Below are 13,349 nucleotides of genomic sequence, written 5' to 3' on the forward strand. Positions count from 1 at the left end.
TTTCTATGCCCAGAGCTTAGCAATATGCTTTACACATAATAAGAGCACAAATACATTTTATTTCATTCATGACTCTTATTATCATTTCATTCAATATTCGGTATTATTATATTCATTCATTTTTTTTCCACATGAGAGGGATCTCAAGTTCTCATCGCTATACCAGTGGAGAGCAAGTTGTGATCCATCCCACCAATCAACAAGCATTTATTAAGTGGCTATTCTAGATACTGGAGGAACAATACCAAAAATAAAGCCCTGCTCTGAAAAGGTTCAAGGCTCTATAGGGCAAGCAAAGAGTCACAATCTACAACCTGTATAAGAGGAACAAGTACTGATGAAATTGACCACTCTCTGAAGGAAAGAGCATTATACATATGTATTTGCTGCTGGCCAAATCTAGGACCTGGCTATATGACAACTTTTTTCCCCATTGAAAAACAAAATAAATATTATAATATTCCGTTTTCTAGCATCATTTCAAGCAACGTCCTGTGTTAAAAAGTAGCAACATGGAGAAACTGCTCCTCCTTTTAGCTTAGCTGGAATGTTCCATCCCATCCCCTGATGACAGCAGAGTTCCATCTCATCTTTTCCTGAAATAGCTTTTCAAAATCCAATCTTTTCATTCATTTTGACATTTCTCTCTTCCACATTACCTAATAACTCCAACCATCAATCCCTCTGACATAACATACTAGGAATAAAATATTTTAAGTTGGCATTTCAGCTGACACTAATACTTGCTTCCTCATTTTTGCAAGTGGAACTCAAATAGCATAGTGAAAACAAAGTACTGGCATGGTAAGAGCTAGAATATTTCAAGTTCAAATACAGTAGGCTTTTTAAGTATATATAAAAAACTTTTTTTGCACAAACTTAAATATATTACCTTTAGTAGCTGTTTTCCAACAGTTGGACTCATCTTTTCATCCACCATAAGAATGACTATTCCTCTCTCATCCATTCCTCTTCTTCCAGCTCTCCCAGACATTTGAATATATTCACCAGAAGAAATCTAAATGTTTAAAATTTTCTTTTAGTATAGAAATAGCAAAGAAGTTTTTCAATACCATTTTTATTATGATAAATAGAAATTATACTCTAAGAAGAGATTCAACATGTTTTAAGACAACCATAAGGTAAACTGTCCAACATTTTTAGAATTAATCAATCAAGAAGTGGCTACTAAGAGTTCATCATCATGTTAGGTGCTAGGAATAATAAGATAAAAATAAAGCAATTCCTGTCCTCAAGGGCCTTGTATTATATCAGAATAAAATCTACTTGAGTGTAGAGTGCACTTGCTCAAGTGATAAGTAAACTATTGAATGCTATCTGTAAAAGGACATGTTTAATATTAGACCAAAATACTATTCACATTTAAAAATGCCATATCTAAAAGAATACATAAGCTAATTTATTAGCATACAAACACCAAACAAGTTCCTCATTGGTCAACTTTTTTCTACGTAGAATTTCAATGATTCACATAATACCAGATCTGGAAAATTTTCTAATAAGAAATCATCTAATCCAATCCAATCCTCTCATTGCACAAAGAAGGGGACCAAATCCCACAGAGGTAAATTAATGTCAAACTCAAACAGAAACCAATCCTTGAATGGATTCTTATGCAGGTATAATGACTTAGAAAATCACAAATTAACATTAAGTATGTTGTATTGTGTTTTTATTATTATTTTTAAACATTTCCCTATTGCATTTTAATCTGGTTCCTGGAACCTTCAGTTTGACACCATAAATGACTGTGGCAGAGTTGGAATTTGAACCTAACCAAATGTTCTTTATACCTCATTTCCAATCCTTCCCACTCAAGCCCAGCATCATTTCATTTCTCAATATGTGAAAAAGACTGAACACGGGTTTCAAAAAGGAAAAGATAAAATTGCTGAAGTTTTTAAAAGAAACTTGATTCCTTCTTTTAAGGTTATATGAATTCATCATGGCATGGTTTAGAGTCAAGCTTAAAGCCAGAAAGAATTAGTTTCAAGTTCTGACACATACTGACTTGTGTAATCAAGGCCATGCCACTAAACCACTAAATACTTTAGGTAACTCTCCCAAGATTCTAGACTGGCAAGAAGGTGCTCACATGCTTTGGTGGTTGTTTTTTCAAGCAGGAACTAGTTGCCGATACCAATGAAAGCACAGGTCCAATTTTTAGCCTATCTAGTCCTATGGGAATTCAAATTATTGGAGGTAAGGGAGGGTAATATATATTTATGTTTTAAAATTTGTTTGTTACAATGAAGTTTGCAGGTAGTGCTCTCCCTCCCCCCCTCCTCCTCACACTAGAAAAGGTACAGTTTGACCAGAAATAAATGTCATGCAAGTTTCTATTTATCAGTTCTTTCTCTGGAGGTAGACATTCATAGTTATTCTTCAAAAAATATTTGTTACTGTATATAATGTTCTCTTGGTTTTGCTCATTTCGTAATTTCATGTAGGTATTTCCACAGGTTTTTTTTTAAAGTAACCTGCTCATCAATATCACCACATAGTAGTATTCCATCATAATCACACGTCACAATTTCTTTAGTCATTTCCCAATTGATGGGAACTACCTCAAATTCCAATATTTTACCACCACAAAGAGGTCTGCTATAAATATTTTAGAACATATGGATTATTTTTCTTTTTTCCTGATCATCTTGGGAAACAGACCTAATGGTGGTATTACTGAGTCATGGATTTGTAGTTTTATAATTCTTTGAGGAAGACTCCAGAGAGCTCTCCAAAATGGTTGGATCAGTTTACAGTACCAACAACAGTGTATTAGGGTCTCTATTTTTCCATATCTTCTCCAATATTTGTAATTTTGCCTTCTTATCATTTTAGCCAATCTGATAAATATGAGATGATATCTTGGGAGTTATTTTTGATGATCATTTCTCTAATCAATGATGGTTTCGAACATTTTTCATAGGTCTATAAATAGGTGCAGGACAGTAATATTTATAACAAAGTTAGCATGCTTAAATTTTGTGTTTCTTCATATTCTTTGTTTATAACATTTCAAAAGCTGAATTTAATGCACCACGAAAATAAAGAAATTTTATACTTAAATCAAGTTTTGTCAAGAAGAGATTATATCAAGCCATATTACTTACTAGCAACTAAGTCTTAGCATCTAATTCCCATTCTGATAAATAAGACTGACCATTTTCCTTTTTAAAATACTCAAAATGTATTTTTTAGCCAAATTGGGGGGTGGGGGGCAGTGGTATAGTCTGACAAGTCAAAAGCCATAAGCTTAGATAGGTAATATTAACTGATGTGCCAACTTCAACTACACAAACCATCTAGGAACTAGAATTAAGAAGAATGATGAAAAAGCTATGAATGGCCAAAAGGCACATCATAAAAGTTAAAAAAGATCAATAATTTCGCTAATAAAAAAATCTTTCAAGCCTAGCTGCTTTCATTTAGTATAGATTGTCTAAAAACCCAACTATCTGGTTTCTAAGCAGATTAGAAATAGCAAATTTGAAATAGGATGCCTGTTGTAACCATCACTAAAAAAAGGTAGCTGAAAGTCTTAAAAACAACCCTTTGAATCTTTTCTTAATTACCAGTTGCCCTGAGGCAACTCTTTATCCTCACACTTTGAAGACTAAATAGAGCAAATCTAGGCAGTTATAGTCTGCAACCAACTTCCCTTATCCAGGTAAATTTTATTATGCCTTATAGACTATATTGATAAAGGTTTCCAAACTCCAAAAGTAGTGTTCTCATAATCATCAGACCTCATTCAAATGTCAAGCCCTCATTTTAAAATTAAAATATCTACAAGAAAAAAAGAAAATAAGAATGAATAAACATAACATATAATTTACTAGTGGAATTGCTTCAAAATAACCACAATAATTTTTAGATTTTTTTAATTGAACATGAGTCAAAATTATCATATTAAAAATGTAAATTAATCGAACACGTTCTTTTATAATGTTACTTACCCATCGAAAATCTTTTCCATCAAATTTACGGGCATTTGTAAACAAAACAGTCCTGGCAGGCATGTTAATTCCCATAGCAAAAGTTTCTGTTGCAAACAAGGCCTAATTAATGGAAAAATACTGAAGTGAACACATTTTACTTTAGTACTACAAATGTTCTAGTATGTAAAACTCCCTTTTAAACATTATATTAAGTGCTTATTAATTATTTTAAAAATTGAGCAACAAGAGGATTTTAAGATTTTTTAAAAATCTAAAGCCATGTTTATCAAATCATTTTAACTTAGTATATTCTTACAGAATATGTAAACTATACATAAAATCACTGCTCAATTAAATTAGCTATTTAACCAAAGCAAAATGACTAGGAGAGTAAAGTATATAATCAAATCCTTTTAGAGACATATTTCTTAAAACAATAATGGTTTAGGGATTTTTTTTAAGTTAAGATAATTTATAGCATTCCGACAAGCATTTTTTTCCCTAGAATTTGGTTGGTCAATTAAAAGTTCCAAATTTTGTATCTTAGGGGTCTCAAACTCAGGAGAAAAACAGAATGCTCATGAGTGTGGGAAGTAAATTATTTAGAGGACATTGATCCCAAGTACAGAATCTAGCCCTAGTACTATGTCCCAGTGCAACCAGCCTCAGCATCCCTCATGTCAATGTGCCAGAGCCAGCGTAACTTCAGCATGGAAGGGTAGATAGTATATTGCTTGAAAGCCATTGGTCAAGTAAAGGGAGGTTTGAAAAGTGAGGGTGAAAAGCCCAGTCACTCTCTCATAGTTTCCATACCTGCCACGTGGCTGGTATTTTTCTTTTGGAACTGCTTCCTTATCTGACCATGCCATCTCTGGGTAGCCATGGTTTGGCCTAAGCCAGCAAAATCTAGAAAATCTAGAAAAGTTTTTCCTAACTTTTTTTTCTCTTCCACTCTCTCCCTTTACTAATAAACGTTTATAAATCTGGTGATAAGCCTCCAGATCAATTTTTATTTCTAACAACCCTCGGTTCAAAGGAACTATGGATGGTAAAGAACACTATTCTCACATGAGTACTTTAAAAGACTCAAGAGAAATAATTCATTTCTACAAACATGAGTAAAAATGCAGAACTAAGGAGCTAAGTTAAGAGTATTTCATTTATATATGTTTCTAAAGCTATAATTTCATGTATATTTTTACTAACCATGGCACCATGTCTTTTAGTGTTCATCAGACCACATAGGTCAATATTTTAAAATTTAATTAAATAATTATCTAAATATATGTGCTCTTATTTAAGTCAGCCAATAAATTATTATTGCCTGAAATAATTATCAATAAGCAGAATTTGCTTTATACGTTATTTAAAAACTGTATTCAGTACAACTAAGCTCAAATTTAAAAATAGGTACATGTTATGGGCTGCCAATATTTAATCCATAACAAAAGGAACCGTAACAAAAGGAAACTGAGGTTGAGCTACAAGCATAATCAATTTCTTAGGGAGACCAGTGGTTGTCCCCAAGTAATTGGATCTAAGACATTCCTCAGTCAAGGCCTCCTCTGTTCACAATCATGTTTTTATGGACCTTGGGAAGTCACTAAATTAGAGATATTATCTAAGCCTTGATAGGTCAGCTTCAGAATTATCATTAGGTAAGGGAGATATCAACCACTAGTACTTTGTCAGCACTCTTCTGGAGCTTTCCACAGGCTATTCAGAATATTATGGAAAAGGAATAAGGAAGTTGTAGTTTTGAAGCATGGGGTCTCTCACAAGGGTTGAGGTGATGTAGGGGGTAAAATAGTGCTAATAGAGCAAACTTTTAACACAAGTTAATGTCTTTATATGAGGACTAACTAATAAAATATAAATTCATCCTATAAATCAAATAGAAGGAGCATTATCATCAATACATATAGTAAGTTAATTGTAACCCATATAACTCTCATTCTTACATTAACTAAATCAAACAATTCTAATTCTACTAAACTCACTAATGACTAATACTCACTAAATCACAATGCACTGAGAAGGATTAAAATGAGTAAGGGTATCAAAATTATTTTCACAATTTCCCCCTTTGATCCTTAAAAGACATTCTTTTATGAATTGCTACGGCCTAAGTATACTTGGAGAGAAGACCTCTACAGACAATGCAAAATACCCTACTTAGATGCAAGGATGATAAAAAGGAAGAAAAGGTGATAAAACATCACAATATGCAGGATCATGAACAACAAAAAGTTATCTTCGAAAGAAAAAAAGACTGCCAGACTATATAAAGAGGTGAGGACCATTGTCTATGTCAGTCACACATGCTGGATGTGTTACTGCCCCAAAGAGACTAAGCTTGTCCTATTTAAGGAAAAGTCTGAGACTATTTTTATACACAAAAACACCATCATAGAGGTAGGATGCAACATTCACCACCATAAAGATACTTTTATCCAGAAGAACTAAGAGTAATGTTAATAGTGAATCCTATAACAAAGGGGATGAGTTATAGCCTTTTGAGTGTAGGAAATTCTATGCACTAATAAACTAAAGTAGAAACAAATTGAGTGGAGATATGATGCAGCTCAGCCTCTGTCTGTATATATGAAGGAGGAGACAGAGAAGTCTGAGATGTAGAGGTGCAGACAGGAGTACAGGTATCAGGTGGATCTGTGGTCACATGTAGAGGTGCTGGAAAGAAGCAATAATGGGGTCATCTTCCTTTCATTCACAACAGGCAATCATTTATAAACAAAGCTACTCCCAAGATCCTCAGCAGGCGTGAGGTGTTCACATAACATAAACCATATGAGACTACTTGAGTCAACACTTCTTAAAGACAGGCTGGAAAATTTAGGTGGAAAGGCAAGGTGATGGTGCAGTCATTGTTCTTGCACCTGGGACTATTCTCTGCCTCAGTTTTAAAGAAATACCTATAGCTACTACAAAACCAAGTCCCATAATGATAACTGTAAGCAAACCCACCACAGACCACACAAAGACCAAGTAGTGGGGGGAAGAGTTCCACTGGTTCTAGAACTGACAATTCCAGTGTTAAAGCAGAATCAGTAATGTTGGGATGATGCTCCAGAAGAATATCCAGATGATGCTCTCTCAGGCAAAACGAGAGAAAAGGAATGACACAGGCCTAGCCAGAAAGGACAATGGGCAAAGTGAAGACAGTTTTTGTCTTCCCTTTTGGGTCAGAATCAGAAAGCTTAGTGCTTGCTAAGTAAGCAGGCTGGTCCCACTAATTCACTGAAAGTTCTTGATATAGATGTTGCCAAGAGGATAGAAATCATGTAGTGAGAAGTCTAAAGGTTCAGTTTCTATTGCTACTTGTGTCATGAAGCTGTTTCAATCTATTCTGCATACACGTATATATGGGAGGCAAGAGAAGCAGCATCTACACGGAACAATGATGTATATGCTAAAGGAAAAGGTTTTGCTCTTATAGGAGGGTGAACAAAAAGATTTCATAAGGAGAAATATATAAAACCTTGGTCTGCTATACAGATAGAACATTATCCAAGGGAAAACATCAGGACATTTCAAATGAGTTTCAAAGCAGAAATAGTCTCAAGTTTCTCATTCATATGTCCAACTTGGCCAGAACTTTGAGGTTGGCCTGAGGTTGTGGAACTTAGGAATGATGCCAAGATTAGAAAACAAGTGAGAGAAGAGAATCAGTGAAATGAGACCTTCTAACAGTCTCTATAGGCAGGTGGGCTATGGTTGGGTACAATGAGAATTTTGGTAACAAAAGCAGCTGTGGCTTTAGAATTAGGGAATGTCTCAACACACAAAATAAATCGGTTGAAGATGACAAGATAGTGGTTTAGAAATGACCAGCTTTCAGTACGCTAATGAAACCGATCTGTTAAGTATTCAGAAGGGGTGTGAGGTATACATAGTCACTAAAAGCTGTGGCTAGAAATGCATATTAATTGAAAGTTTGGCAAGTTGGACAAGTGGCTGCTATGTGAGCAGTTAATGAAGTGATGTCTGAAACAACCTATTCTTGCCCTACTGGATCTATTCTCCCTTGAATGCCATAATGGCCTCCTCATGAAGAAAAAGGCATGCCTGGTGATAGAAACTCTGGACAAGGAGTGGCTTACTTTCCTTAGGAATCTAGACAACAGAGATCTTTTTTAGCCTTATATTGCTCTTTCCACTTTTCAATCTCAGCATCACTGAAGGGAACAGGACGCCATTGCTTGATATTCAAGCCATCAAAGAAGAGTGTGGACAGTAGACAATAGAGTTGTTAAGAGAAAGGATGTAAGAAGGACTGTCTACAGTAGCAACTTTTGAGTGATAACTGCCTGGGTATTCCCATGAAAGACAGGGACAGTTCCACTGATTTAAGCAGAACAATACACATCCACTAGGGCCTTGGGGTAGTTTAACGGCAGAGATCTCTGATAAAGTCTGTGTTAGCAGAAGCCTCATCACACAAAATTTTAAGAATCCCCATGGCAACCACAACATCCTGACAGCATGACAAATGCTAAAAGCATGGCAAGGGTCAGTAGGAATGATGGCACTTGTCAGCAGGAAGATGACAGGCTTGAATGAAGATGCTCTTAGCTTAGAGGGCAATTAAGCTGTCTAGAATGTGTCACTCCAGAGACCACAGAGACTCCAACGTAGCACTTGCCATCTTTTCCAAAGAAAGAGCCACCAGTATAGAATACATCTGGATTCTCAAGAGGCATGTTTCACAATAATTTAGGATAATTTCAGAGAAACAGACATTCTCTCACTCTCTCTCAGACATGACTAATGCAGAACTTTGTTCTGTTAACAATAAATGTCTTTTAAAGAGTTTCTTTTTTTTCCTTTCGCTTTGAATTATGTGTTAGTTGCATAGGGGAAAGAGAGAAGAGCAAAGAGAATGAAAAAAAATCATTAAAAAAATTTCTATAGTTCTGCTTCCGCACTTCAACTGGTTATTTTATTAGTCAAATTCAAACTCAATTTCAAAACATGATGATTTAGATATAAGCTGTGTGACCGTAGCAAGTCCTTTATCTTCTCTAGACCTTAGTTTCTTCAGATATAAAATGAAGGGAGAGGGAGCATTCAGTGGACTCTAAGGTCCTCATTAGCTCTATGATTCAAAATCAACAAAACTAAAAGTTTATGACTATTATTTTGGTTGTCATATGAGGTATTCCGGTATTTCTCATTGGGTACGGATATTATTTTTCTTTTGATCAGACACTCTTCACCTTTGTCTAAAGGATTTCTCTTCTGAATCTACCAAGTAATTCTACTCCTAATCTTATCTGTAATGAGCTCCTCAAGAGATCTCTTCGTTATCTGAAATATTAATTCTTCTGCAGGATCAGCATTGTATCAGCTAGTAAAGTGTTGTTTTCCCCAAAATTGTTAACATAATAAGTAATGTTAGATATAAGCAAAAAAGATAAAAATATGTAAAAAGATAAATATATATATATATAAAAGCCCATATATAAAGAGCAGAAAGATTTCTGAAATACTCAAATAGAAGACCGGCTATAAAGGAATAAAAAGTTATACACAGAAAAAATAAAGGCTAATTGAAAAAAATAACTGGTAACCTTTTCTGTAATTTTCCAAAAACTTCATTAAGCACGATTTTTTCAAACTGCAATTAAACAATTATAACCATACCTTTATTAATCCTTCTGAAAACAGAATTTCAATGGTTTCTTTCAAAATAGGAAGCAAGCCACCATGATGAATACCGATTCCTCTCTTCAAAAGAGGAAGCACATGTTCAACCTATAAATAAATAATAAAACTTTAAAAGGCAAAATTTTTCTTGCACTTTACTTCCAATGTTTAGGTTCCAATCTAACTTTTTTTTTTAATGGGCATGCGGACTGCAAGTTATTTTATTCATATGCTAGGAATTAAGATTATAATCTTTTCATATCTAAGAATATTTGGTTCTTGTACACAATAGCTTTTGGAGAAATATTAGCTTAAAGCAGGCTAATGCAAAGGAAGGAAAATCAAAATCTTAGATGCTGCTAAAAGCAAAATATTCTCTTATACATAAAGTCATATCTGTAGGTATTTTAGAAATAATATTTTAACATCTTAAAATAAAAATAGAGGACTATTTATAATGATATCTGGATTAACTGCTCAGCACTCACCTGAGGAAGCTTTTTATCTTCATCAGATAAGCAGTCAATTGCATTATTAAATACTTCTTCAACCATCTTCTTTTCTTCAGCTAAAAGAGAAAAAAAGTTCAAGTTTAAGCTATTATCAAGAAACCAATCACCTAAAATGTACTGGATGTCATCCAAATAATATGATTTGTAAGATTATTTAAAATTACCAGATGTAATTTTTGTAAGAGGGCAACTTAAGAGAAAAACTGACTATACCAATCTAAACTTATTTAATAAATAGAAAACATGGGGAGGCAAAATGCTTTCAAGATAGTTGCTATTATAACTATCAAATAATTATTAATATGCTACAACAGGATATTACTGCTGTTATAAAAATATGTAGCACTGGATTATTGTTGAACTGAAATAATTTCATGAATGGTTCACTCAAGAAGTCAAGAAAACACTTAATACACTATCAATTTTAGCTGGCGGATTCAAAGTATTTTATTCATAAGGTTTTAAAATGCAAATAAAATTAGGTGTGCCAAGTTAACTAGTATATAACATCAAGAATGGGAAGGAGACCAATCTTCTCATTTTATAAATGAAGAAACTGAGACCTAAAAAAAATTTGGACTAATATTGTTCAATTGTAATATTACATAATTAAAGAGCAGAGTCAAGATTTTTAGTGCTTTACAGCATTTTGGATTTCTAAAATAATTGTCAATGCCATAAATTGTTAGGTCTAAGTAGCAACTTCCTCAATTCCACATATTCTTTAAAATATGCTACTCTTTTAAAAGTCATTGATGACGTATTTAGAGCTTGAATGGCCTATAGGGTCCATTTAGTCTGTCATATTTTACAAATGATAAAACTAAAGCCCAGAGAAGTCACTCATCCAAGGCCACATAACTAGTAAGTATTCTAAGAAAGAGTGCAAGGCAGGTCCTCAGGCTCTAAATTCATAATGTTTTTAATTATACCACGCTGACTCTCAACACAGAACTGAACATGATGAATAAGTGATGTTATGCATCCTATTAAAATGTAAAATAAATTTCAGCCAATCACATCTACTGAAGACCTAAAAAGAAAAGTTAAATCTTTGCCTAGGATCACACAGAAAGTATTATGTCATTTGCAGAGGGAAGATAACTCAGGGCAACTGATTATATCCAAGGAAACCTTCTACCTTTTTGGGGGGGGATGGAGGTGGGGGGGGGGTTGTAGATAAGAATATTGTTTTGTTTTGTTTTTTAAACCCTTACCTTCCATGTTAGAATCAATACTAAGTTTCAATTCCCAGGTAGAAGGTAAGAGACAGGTAATTGGCTTTTAGTGACTTGCCCAGGGCCACACAGCTAGGAAGTATCTAAGGCCACATTTAAACACAAGTCCACCTGATTCTGGAGGGTATTCCTTTTACAAGGATTATGGAGACTGATTTAATATTCTACCCTCTAATTACAACTCATTTATTTATCTCCATTAGGTTCTATTTCCTTCACTTGCCTATATTTGTTTTCTAACCACTTAAGGAAATTCTTAGCAATCACGAACCTCTCACAACCTATTTATAATCAGGACATTTTATGAAAATGGAGATCAATTTGGCCACTGCTTTATATTCTGTACCCTAAAACTTGAGCTATGACCACAAGGTAATGAAGGGACTATATTTTGTTTGCCTCAACCTATGTTATATCACCTGAAATGTAGGTGATGCAATCATCAGAATATAAAAATTAATATTTTAGAAAATGACCTAAAATCTTTTTTAACATGTAAACTGAATTTGGGTTCTTTGTTGATACCCCTCTAAAAGCCCTAGCATAGTTTAGGAAGATGAACAAACAAAATAGACTTAATCATAGTAATTGTATATCCTTATAGTATGAGGCCTTGGGTAAAAATCAATACATGCTAATTCTAGCATCTGAGCATTTTATGATATTAAATTATTGGCAAGGTTTATATTTATACCTTTGGTTTCACGGTGCAGTGCTATTGGTGTGATTCTGAGTTGAGGGTCAAGAATGTAACACTCAACAATGTAAAAATGGAGATTTGAAACCCAGACTTCAATCTCCAGAAGTCCTTGCTCTAGTTCCTGAGATGCCCTCTAATTTCACTGAGATTTCCACCTGGGCGAGATCAAAATTTCTTTTTTTTTTAAACATTATTTTATTTGGTCATTTCCAAACATTATTCATTGGAAACAAAAATCATTTCCCCACCCCCACCCCCACCCCCTGCCTCCCACCACCTCTGAGATCAAAATTTCTATTTAATTGGCTGTAAAAGCCTACTGAGGTCTCTTCCTATTTCCGCTTCCAAGCAGACGCGTCTCTCATGATGTAAGTGAAATTGAATAGGCCTTTCGGTCCTCCTAGGCACGTGCTTTCTTACTTGTGTTTTCTTAAATTCTTAATCTTTAATAAACCTCATAAAATATAATACTTCTAGCAGAGAAAAACTAATTTTAACTGCTACAACAATAACATTTTTCCTATGAGAAAATATGATGAATGTGAAGACTATTCCAAGAAAAATAATGCAAAGTGAGAAATGTCTAGTTTTTAAAATTGCTACATAAAAGACTTACAAAAATTAATAACCAAGTGAATAAACTTAACATAAAAGATGTAGTAAAATGTACCAGTACCTGTGTTGAAATCTAATTTGGTCATCTGAAGGGCATATGCTTCACAGTCTTTCTTACTGAAACTGAAAATAATTACAGGCTGAAAATTTCTTTCCATAATCATCTTCACAATTTTGAACACATTTGATGGTCCTGCAAAGATAAAGGGTTGGCTTAAAAATTAACCTTGTTATATAAATCATTCATTTAAAACAAGAAATCTGAAATTTTCTAAAATAACAAAAATCTAATTTCAAATAATTTGAAATGATTAATATATACTAATCTCAAAACAAAATTACAGATTACCTTTTGTTCCTCCTTTCCTTCCCTTCTGATCTCCTTTTGCCAAATCTCCTGCATCCCTAAGTACTTGCATTGCAGTATTAAAATTATCTTCTCTGAAGTCGCCCTGGAAGCAAAGTTATTCTTCTAAGCAATTCCATCAAAAATGTTCATACAATTCAAACATTTTTCACATGATAAAACTTTTCTCAAGTAACAAAAGAAATTTCTTAACATAAAAGAAGTAGACCAAAGTTGAGTAAAAGAATTCATTTACGAAAGGTTCTTATATGATACTAAGACCTACACAAAGTTATTAAAACCTATATA

At 33.9% G+C, this 13,349-nt stretch overlaps 1 protein-coding gene across 1 annotated transcript in view; it reads right to left on the bottom strand.

Moving 5' to 3' along the window:
* Positions 1-13,349, bottom strand: part of MTREX (Mtr4 exosome RNA helicase) — an 82,991-nt gene that overhangs the window by 47,212 nt on the left and 22,430 nt on the right. The window contains exons 10-15 of the mRNA XM_007486321.3: positions 13,044-13,146; positions 12,756-12,887; positions 10,118-10,197; positions 9,627-9,737; positions 3,981-4,082; positions 893-1,018 (exon numbers count right to left, since the gene is read on the bottom strand). Coding sequence (XP_007486383.1) covers positions 893-1,018; positions 3,981-4,082; positions 9,627-9,737; positions 10,118-10,197; positions 12,756-12,887; positions 13,044-13,146 — 654 coding nt within the window. The remainder of the gene's footprint in view (positions 1-892; positions 1,019-3,980; positions 4,083-9,626; positions 9,738-10,117; positions 10,198-12,755; positions 12,888-13,043; positions 13,147-13,349) is intronic.

Source organism: Monodelphis domestica, chromosome 3 (assembly GCF_027887165.1).
Source record: "Monodelphis domestica isolate mMonDom1 chromosome 3, mMonDom1.pri, whole genome shotgun sequence".
Classification (NCBI taxonomy): domain Eukaryota; kingdom Metazoa; phylum Chordata; class Mammalia; order Didelphimorphia; family Didelphidae; genus Monodelphis; species Monodelphis domestica.